This window comes from Vicia villosa, unplaced genomic scaffold (genome assembly GCF_029867415.1).
Source record: "Vicia villosa cultivar HV-30 ecotype Madison, WI unplaced genomic scaffold, Vvil1.0 ctg.004458F_1_1, whole genome shotgun sequence".
In the NCBI taxonomy this organism is placed as follows: domain Eukaryota; kingdom Viridiplantae; phylum Streptophyta; class Magnoliopsida; order Fabales; family Fabaceae; genus Vicia; species Vicia villosa.
Window position 1 is genome coordinate 38,218 of NW_026706442.1, and position 10,365 is coordinate 48,582.

The window sequence follows — 10,365 nt, forward strand, 5'->3', positions numbered from 1 at the left end:
TTAGGTGGGAGTCTTGGCCGCATATTGATGTTATTAAACATGTTGAATCCTTATGTGGGAGTCATTTTTCGCCTCTTAAGGCTATTAAACATGTTGGATCCCCATGTGGGAGTCCTTACATCTTCTTAAGGTTATTAAACTTGTTAGATTTCTATGTGACAGTCCTTGCCACCTTTTAAGGCTATTAAATATTTTGGATCCCTACATGTGAGTTCTTGTCGCCTCTTAAGGCTAATAAACATGCTAGATCCTTACGTGAGAGTCCTTGCTATCTCTTAAGGGTTATCAAACAAAAATGAGGAATCGAAGAAAAATAACAAAGGTCATAATATGAGGAAGCCCTTAGGGAGATGTTCAACATAACATAAAAATTCCATAGGCTAATTGTCAGGGGCGCAATTACAGAGGTATAAAAAATAATAATAAAAGGGGGTGTCTGCCGATTCGTCGTTTGTAAGGAAGACTCACAATTTCTCTCCTTGTTATTTGTTTGGTAGGAAGTTAGCCAGAAACTTCATTTTCCATGTATAAGGATGTTCGAGAGTTCAACCTATTAAAAGATATTAAGTTTATTGGATACTATCAAGAACAAATATTGGGGAGAGGATTAGGTTTTTTCTAACTTTATAACTTCTAGTGTTATCTCTCTATCCCTTAACTTTTTAATTTCTACATTTTACTTTCTACTACTTATTTTAAAAACTTTTCTAAAATAATTTCAAACTCTAAATTTGATCGTAAAAGTTTTTCAAGCTACTGTCTTTCTGAAACACACAATTCACACCCCCTCTTTTGTGTGGAGTCACATGTCCAAAACATATTAGGCACATTGTCTTTTTATCTTATACTATTATTTCTTTTCCTTTTATAACATTTGGTAAATTTTGGAGATAGAAAAAGACACATTTGTGAGAATTTGGAGAAATTCTCTCCAGGGTTCTTCTTTGAACCAAATTTGAGTTTTATCAAGAGCCTTTTACTCTTGTGGTGATTCTACATTTATCTTATCGTTCCTTTGTGGAGGGTGGCAAATTTTTTCCATTTCTTTCTTGCTCCATATTTTCTTGTTTTTGTTTCTCCTTTTCTTTGCTACTTTATTGGAGTCATATCATTTGGGGATTATATTTCACATCGGATCATGTGATGAAGGCTGATCAATGATACTTAAGACTTTCCTGAGATCTTTCAATTCCCGATAAAGCTTTGAGGGTAACTGTTATAGATCAGACAATGGCCCAATCCATCTCAATTATGCTCTACTCGACCCAAAGTGTAAAATAGTTCACACGTTAAGAGCAAGGTACAATCTCTGTTCTCAATTTTCACTATACTCGTCTTGAATTTGAATCTTGAACTAACTTGAGTTTTGGAATGCCAACAATATAGACACACTGTCCACCACTGTTAAAGAGATTGAACCCACCGTTCAAGATCACCAACACCTTTTATTTAACTACCTTCATTTCTAGTTCTTAAATGGAGTTATATAATCTATTTATGGTTTCTAAACGGAACAACCAATTTATGTTATTAGAATATTAGGCGGTGTATTTTCATAGTGTTCGATCTCAACCTAATTTTAGATATTTGGTTAGTTGTACATATCTCATATTAATTGAAATTAATTGTACATATCCATATTTAGTTATATATATATATATGAATAAATACAGAAATTATGGTTGCGACAGAATCTGCTTTCATTGAAGGGAGGTCCATTCTTGACAACGCTATGGTTGCTACAGAAATTATTCATGCGTTGAAAAGAAAGACGAGTGGTAGAATGGCTAACCTAGCGCTAAAGATTGATATTAGTAAAGCTTACGATAGAGTCGACTGGGGTTTTCTGCGAGAGATTATGGTACGCATGGGGTTTGATGAGAGATGGATTCACTGGTTGTTGATGTGTGTAACGTCAGTGCATTATTCGGTGCTTGTTAATTCGGATAGAGTCGGACCCATTTTTCTTGGAAGGGGATTGAGACAAGGCGACCCTTTATCACCTTATCTGTTTATTCTTGTCTCCGAAGGCCTTTTGCTCTCATGAAAAGAGCCGTTTCGCGCGGAGATCTTCACGGAGCCCATATATGAAGGGGGCACCTAGTGTGTCTCACTTGCTTTTTGCTGACAATTGTTTTCTATTTTGCAGGGCAAGTCTTATGGAGGTGTCTCACCTTATGGAGGTCCTAAAAATTTATGCTGAGGCGACGGGTCAAGTGATTAATCTCTCTAAATCCGAAGTTTTTTCCAGCCGTAACCTGAGCAGGCCGGCTCAAGAGGATTTAGCCAAAGTGATGGGGGTGAGAAGTGTTATAGGAACAGGGACATATTTGGGTCTACCGTCAATGATTGGTAGAAGTAAGAAGGCGGTGTTCTCTTTTATTAAGGACCGGATATGGAGAAGAATCAATTCTTGGAGTGGTAGGTCTTTATCTAAAGCGGGAAAGGAGGTTATGATTAAATCAGTGCTTCAGTCGATTCCAGCTTATATTATGAGTATCTACTTGATTCCGGATGGTGTGGTGAATGATATTGAAAAAATGCTCAATTCATTTTGGTGGGGGGGAGGTCGTAATAACAAAGGTATAAGGTGGTTGGCTTGGGAGAGAATGACTATGATGAAGAAGGAAGGAGGTCTGTGTTAGAACAAGAATTGTTCTGATCAATTATCTTAGTTTTGATGATAACAATGTATATGAATTTTGCTTAAGATAATGTGGTACTCTAATCCTATGCAATTTCCTTTTCAGGAAATATATAAAGAGTATGCACAAATCAGCGCTCAGAAGCTTTGACTCGGAAGGTTCAACATGCAACATCAGAACATGGTCTGGCAAGACATCAGAAGATGGTCAAGAAGAATCAGAAGATGCTCATCTTGCTTCTATGATATATGTTGTTTCTGGAAACAAAAGAGTGGGCATTGGCTATGAGGGTGAAACCCCATACATACTTGAACCCGTGGATGATATGAAAATAACATACAAGCCATTGTATGATCAGTTCAAGTATGGCCACTCACATGATATTAGGCACACATCACATGCTCAAAGCTTTCACATAACACACACCAAGAGGCATGTGACACAACCTAAGAAATATCATGAAACTCAAAATAAGAATTATCATGATGTTCCTCCTATTGCTTATAATGCTAAACCCAAGTTCAATCAGAACTTGAGGAAAACTAACAAGAAAGGACCCAAGAAAATGTGGGTACCTAAGGAAAATATTATTCCTATTGCAGATATCCTTGGCTGCAAAGAAGACAAAGCAAACCATGTCATGGTACCTGGACTCTGGATGCTCGCGACACATGACAGGATGAAGGTCTATGTTCCAAGACCTGGTGCTTAAACCTGGTGGAGAAGTCAAGTTTGGAGGAGATCAGAAGGGCAAGATAATTGGCTCTGGAACTATAAAGTCTGGTAACTCTCCTTCCATAACTAATGTACTTCTTGTAGAAGGATTAACACATAACTTATTGTCCATAAGTCAATTAAGTGACAATGGTTATGATATAATCTTCAATCAAAAGTCTTGCAAGGCTGTAAGTCAGAAGGATGGCTCAATCCTATTTACAGGCAAGAGGAAAAACAACATTTATAAGACAGATCTTTAAGATCTTATGAGTCAGAAGGTGACTTGTCTTATGTCTGTTTCTGAAGAGCAGTGGGTCTGGCATAGAAGATTAGGACATGCTAGTTTGAGAAAGATCTCTCAGATTAACAAACTAAATCTTGTCAGAGGACTCCCTAATCTGAAATATAAATCAGATGCTCTTTGTGAAGCATGTCAGAAGGGCAAGTTCTCCAAACCTGCATTCAAGTCTAAGAATGTTGTTTCTACCTCAAGGCCGTTAGAACTCTTGCACATTGATCTGTTTGGCCCAGTCAAAACAGCATCTGTCAGAGGAAAGAAATATGGATTGGTCATCGTAGATGATTATAGCCGCTGGACATGGGTAAAGTTCTTGAAACACAAGGATGAGTCTCATTCAGTGTTCTTTGAATTCTGCACTCAGATTCAATCTGAGAAAGAGTGCAAAATCATAAAGGTCAGAAGTGATCATGGTGGTGAATTTGAGAACAGATTCTTTGAGGAGTTCTTCAAAGAAAATGGTATTGCCCATGATTTCTCTTGTCCTAGAACTCCACAGCAAAATGGAGTTGTAGAGCGAAAGAATAGGACTCTTCAAGAAATGGCCAGAACCATGATTAATGAAACCAATATGGCTAAGCATTTCTGGGCAGAAGCAATAAACACTGCATGTTATATTCAGAATAGAATCTCTATAAGACCTATTCTAAATAAGACTCCTTATGAATTGTGGAAGAACAGAAAGCCCAACATTTCATATTTCCATCCTTTTGGATGTGTATGCTTTATTCTGAACACTAAAGATCATCTTGGTAAGTTTGATTCTAACGCACAAAAGTGTTTCCTTCTTGGATATTCTGAGCGCTCAAAAGGCTACAGAGTATACAATACTGAAACATTGATTGTTGAAGAATCAATCAATATCAGGTTTGATGATAAGCTTGGTCTTGAAAAGCCAAAGCAGTTTGAGAATTTTGCAGATTTTGATATTGATATATCAGAAGTAGTTGAACCAAGAAGCAAAGCATCAGAAGCAGAGCTTCTCAGAAGCAAAGAATCTGAAGATCAAGTTGCAGCCTCTTTGGAGAATTTAAGCATCTCTGAAGAACCAACTGTCAGAAGATCTTCCAGACTCACTTCTGCTCATTCAGAAGATGTCATTCTTGGAAAGAAGGATGATCCTATCAGAACAAGAGCATCCCTTAAGAACAATGCAGAATGTCAATTAGGTCTCGTGTCTTTGATCGAACCAACTTCTGTTGATCAAGCTCTAGAAAATCCAGACTGGATAATTGCTATGCAAGAAGAACTTAATCAGTTTACAAGGAATGATGTATGGGATCTTGTTCCTAGACCTAAAGGATTCAATATCATTGGTACAAAATGGGTCTTCAGAAACAAGCTAAGTGAGAAAGGAGAAGTGGTAAGAAACAAAGCCAGACTGGTGGCTCAGGGATATAGTCAGCAAGAAGGGATTGACTATACTGAAACCTTTGCACCAGTGGCCAGGTTAGAATCTATTCGTCTATTAATTTCTTTTGCCACTCAACACAACATCACTCTCTATCAGATGGATGTTAAGAGTGCCTTCTTAAATGGTTATATAGATGAAGAAGTCTATGTCCACCAACCTCCTGGTTTTGAAGACTCCATGTCTCTAGATCATGTTTTCAAATTAAAGAAATAATTATACAGATTGAAACAAGCTCCCAGAGCTTGGTATGAACGCTTAAGTTCTTTCCTTCTGGAAAATGGTTTCGCTAGAGGAAAAGTGGACACTACTCTCTTTTGTAAAACCTTTAAAAAGGATATTTTAATTTGTCAAATATATGTAGATGATATTATCTTTGGAACATCTAATGCTACACTTGGAAAGGAGTTTGCTGAGTCTATGCAGGCTGAGTTTGAGATGAGCATGATGGGAGAACTCAAGTATTTCCTTGGGATACAAATCAATCAAACATCAGAAGGAACATATGTTCATCAAACAAAGTATGTGAAAGAACTTCTGAAGAAGTTTAATCTTTCTGACTGCAAAGAAGCCAAAACTCCTATGCATCCAACGTGCATCCTAGGTAAGGATGAGGTAAGTAAGAAGGTAGATCAGAAGTTGTACAGAGGTATGATTGGATCTCTTCTATATTTGACTGCTTCTAGACCTGACATACTGTTCAGTGTTTGTTTATGTGCTAGATTCCAATCAGATCCTAGAGAATCTCACTTAACTGCTGTTAAGAGAATTCTGAGGTATCTGAAAGGTACTACTAATGTTGGTTTAGTCTACAGAAAATCTAAAGAATACAACTTAGCAGGATTCTGTGATGCTGACTATGCTGGAGATAGAATTGAAAGAAAGAGTACTTCTGGAAGTTGTCAATTTCTTGGAAGTCATCTGATCTCTTGGTACAGCAAGAAGCAAGCAATCATTGCTCTATCAACAACAGAAGCAGAATATGTTGCTGCTGCTGGTTGTAGCACACAAATGCTCTGGATGAAAAGTCAACTAGAAGATTATCAGATATATGAGAGTAACATTCCTACCTTCTGTGATAATACTTCTGCTATATGTTTATCTAAAAATCCTATTCTACATTCAAAGGCTAAACATATTGAGATTAAACATCATTTCATAAGGGACTATGTTCAGAAGGGTGTTCTATCTTTAAACTTTGTGGATACAGACCATCAATGGGCTGATATCTTTACAAAACCCCTGGCTGAAGATAGATTTAAATTCATTCTGAAAAATATCAGTATGGATTTATGCCCAGAATTAGAAGATGAGAAGATCTTATGTATGGTTACCTTCTTAAATGTGCTTGGATTAGTCTTTTATAAGAAGTTCTGTTTTTAATCAATTAGAAATAGTGATTCTGTTATTACTAACGCTTCATTGTCTAAGTTGATTCAGAAGCTCTTTAAAAGTAAAACAGCTGTAACTGGCTTTCCAGATGGTAAACACGTGTTCACTATTCCTGGAAAAGCATGCGTGCAGTTGAGGTGACGCCGACCTAGGTAACTGTGCTAATCACGTCTTTTGTCATAAGTCTCTCTCCTCTTGTCACGTAACATTAAATGCCATTCATCATTTCATTATTTTTTTTATATCCCTTCAAACGTTTCATTTCCCTCTTTTATTTCTCTCTCTCTGCATTCCTTGACATCCTTGTTTGCTCTCTCTCTGTCTCTCTATTTTCTGCATTTCTTTTGCATAAACCCTAGTTTCTTCATCTTCAAACCAGCATTCACCATGAATCCGTCCTCTAGTTCCTCTCAACAAGCATTCAACAACCAACAAGACACTCCTCTGAAAACTTGCTCCATTCCTCTATCTGAAATGGAAGTTCTGTGTGAGTCTCCGGTAGACATTGATGACTTGGGTGCATATAGTTTTAAATTTGATGCTAAGGTCATGGAACAAGGATGGTCAAACTACTTGAAAAGATTGGTTGGACCAATCTATTCAGCCCTGGTCAAAGAGTTCTGGGCTCATGCAACCGTCACTTCAACCGCTATTCTCTCCTTCGTGCTAGGGCATGAAGTTGTAATAACTGAAGACTTGATAAGAAATCTGTACAACCTTGAATCAAGAAGGTGTTACTGGTCCTATTGCTGGAAGAGTTGATTCGGACCAGGTTGCGAGACAAATCTCATGTGTCACCGGGCTTGAATCTAACTATACTGGTACCTTGAAACCTTTCTATCAGGTTTGGGTTGCGATCATCATGGGATCTCTTCATCATAGAAGAAAGGCATTCTCCTCCACTGTAATCACTCCTGATCAGAAGTACACTCTCTTCTGCATTGGGAAAAGGCATGAACTCAACATTTCCAACATCCTCTTTGAAAATATGAAGTTGGCTGTTGAAGAATCAAGGGATGAAGAGCGTGTGAAGTATCCTAAAATTCAAAGGACTGCCATTCCTTTCAGCAGAATGATTTCAGATATTCTGATTGAAAATGAACTGATGGACTCTCTGAAGTCCTGTGGGTCGCCTGAATTCTTCAGAGTCACCAAAGGTGTTACCTTCAATGGTCTTGACTTGGTAAGAATGGGACTGGTCCCACAGATAGTTTATGTTCCTTCTGATTTCTCTGGTGATACTCTTAAAAGAATCCCTGTTAAAGGCTTCTCAACTTTGTTTCAAGCTGAACTGGTCAAAGCTGTTAAGTAGTATTTGGAAGCTTCTGTGAGAAACTCCTCTCCTATTGATCCTGCATGGATGCGTGGAAGAGTACTTCCTTCTCAAGCTGACCTCAAGAAGGAGGATAAGAAGAAGCGTGAAAAGAAGCTTAAGAGAAAGGCTGCTCAAGAAGCTGCTGAAAGAGAACTCAGGCAGAAGGTCACTTATGACCCTCTTAAAGTAGATTCTTTTGCAGCAAGGCGATCTGGAAATTACTCCAGGCAGGTATACATTCCACCTTCTCCTTCTGAACCTCAATCCTCCACCATCTCTCAGAATATTATTCAATCTCCATCCATTACCCAAACACTCCCTCCCATTACATCCACACCAAATAATCTGCACACACCTTCATCCACTCAAGTTCTCAATCCTACCCCCTTAACTACCATTCTTTCCTCACCCAAAAATATAGCCTCCTCATTCATCCCCTCCACAGATATTCCATCTTCCTCAACCACCTCTGTCCCACCTGTTCCATCTCACCCCTTTCCCACCAGAAAATCCAAACCTTACTGCCTTCTCTACCCAGACTACAAATTCACCTTTAACCCTCCTGAACCTGAACCATTTGTTTTCCTGGAGGAATTCAGAAGTGAAGTTACCAGTAGGCTGGATCTCTTGAAGGATGCCTTCCTCAATGAGCTGGATGATTTCTCTACTAGAAATCTTTGGAGAAGCTTTCGCCAAGATTTTCAAGTCAGAGCCATGGCTGTTCAGAAGAGACTGGTAGCTGCTGCACCTGCTTATGCTGGATATCTTCTGGAAAGGGATGATGGAAGATACTTTCATCCTATAAGGAACAGTGTCTGTCTTGAAGAAAAGCCTTTTGTGGATGAACTGGAAGAAGCAAGACTTGCTGCTGCAATGGAAGCTAATCCTTGCAGAGATATTGTGGTCTGGAGACCTCAGTATCCAGTGCTGCTTGGAGATTTCAGGTGGCTGTTTGATCTTCTGAGAGCTAATCCTTTTGCAGAAGATCCTGATTTGGTGATTCCAGAAGTTGCTGCTCCTCCAGAAGTTGAAGCTCCTTCTGCCCCAAGGAATCTTGCTTCCATTCTGCAAGCTCTTGAGAATGCAGATTCTGATCTTCCTACTCCAGTGTACGGAGATGATGTTGAGATGGAAGATGCTAAAGCTGAAGATCACTCGGTTGGAGAAATTCCTGTTGAGGAAAACCCTTCAAATGATCTCTCTCGGAAGACTGCCATGGAAGCGATGGTGATTAATGTTGATCCTCTGAACAGAAGCTGTGAGGCTTCTTCTGGTGAACCCTCTGTTCTGGCAAGAACTCTAGAGGTAGCTCAGAAGACTCAGGCTGAGATAGTTTCTCGGATGGATACGCAAGATGAAACCAATGTTGAGTTTCGTACCTTCATCCAAAATCAGAATGAGAGTAATGCAACGATTCGAGCTATGCTGGCCAAGATTATGTCTAAGCTAGGGTAGTCCTTGTGTCTTAGTAGTCTCTTGTTTTCTGCATCTGTTTTCCTCCTTCCTGCATCCTCCTTGTACTTTTCTTTTTGATAAATGAAAAGTTTATTCTGTTTTCTTTCTATTTTGTCTTTTTCTGCATCTGAATCTTTTATATTCTTTTTGATGTTATGACAAAAAGGGGGAGAAAATGTGATAAATGATCTGATTAAATCTATCAGTTGCTGGGTGAAAGTCCCCACATTTCTAACAAGAACTTGTAAGTTCTGTGTTGTTTAAAGTGTTTTGCAGGATTGAAGAATTGAAGGAAATCTTCAAAGCTCAACACAAGAAGCAAAACCATGGGAAAAGCAGTTCTGTAAAAAGAATTAGCTCATGGAAACTGAAGCAAGCTGAGTGCTATGAAGCTTCAGAATCAGAAGCAAGAAGGAAGAATGTTATGATATTCTAATGATGGAATATGCACTAACCTTTTCTCTGTCCTTATATGCTCTGATATATGTGTTTAAACTTTGCTATATATATAATCTGATGCATTCTATATGTTCTGATACATATTTTATGCTCTGTTGAATATATATGTGTTTATGCTCTAATTCATTCATGCTCTGACTTTTGTCGTATAGCTTGTTCTGTAACATTTCAGAATGTAGAAGATGCTCTGATGATGCTCTGGTACATTCAACAATGTTCTGATACAATCTAGCATGGAATGATTGAAGAAGAAATTCAAGCTCTGAAGCTGTCCTCTGGAAGCAAGAAGCAGAAGTTGTGGATATTCTGAAAATCTAAGCATGTGTGATCGTCTCAACTGAAATAGAAGATACTCAGGGAAGTTCTTTATGCAAAATTTCTTCCAGTATTTATTTCAGGGGGAGATTACTTATCTCAGGGGGAGATTGTTAATCTCAGGGGGAGACACATTCACACATTATATTTATATGTTGTTGCTATAAATGTGTAATTGTCTTTTGCTGTCTGATATTCTGATTGCAAATTCATATCATTTATATATGTTTTTGTCATCATCAAAAAGGGGGAGATTGTTAGAACAAGAATTGTTCTGATCAATTATCTTAGTTTTGATGATAACAATGTATATGAATTTTGCTTAAGATAATGTGGTACTCTAATCCTATGCAATTTC

General features: G+C 38.2%; 1 protein-coding gene across 1 annotated transcript; it reads left to right on the forward strand.

Annotated features, from left to right (window-relative positions):
• Positions 1–1,678: 1,678 nt before the first annotated feature.
• LOC131642080 (uncharacterized) lies at positions 1,679–2,645 on the forward strand. Its single transcript, XM_058912364.1, has 2 exons — positions 1,679–1,896; positions 2,150–2,645. The coding sequence occupies exons 1-2, from the start codon at positions 1,679–1,681 to the stop codon at positions 2,643–2,645; spliced, it is 714 nt and encodes a 237-aa protein (XP_058768347.1).
• Positions 2,646–10,365: the final 7,720 nt, after the last annotated feature.

Coding starts and splice junctions, on each gene's coding strand:
- LOC131642080 (XM_058912364.1), top strand. CDS start 1,679: ATGGTTGCGACAGAATCTGCTTTCATTGAAGGGAGGTCCATTCTTGAC. Junction 1,897..2,149: donor GATGAGAGATGGATTCACTG/GTTGTTGATGTG, acceptor TCTATTTTGCAG/GGCAAGTCTTATGGAGGTGT.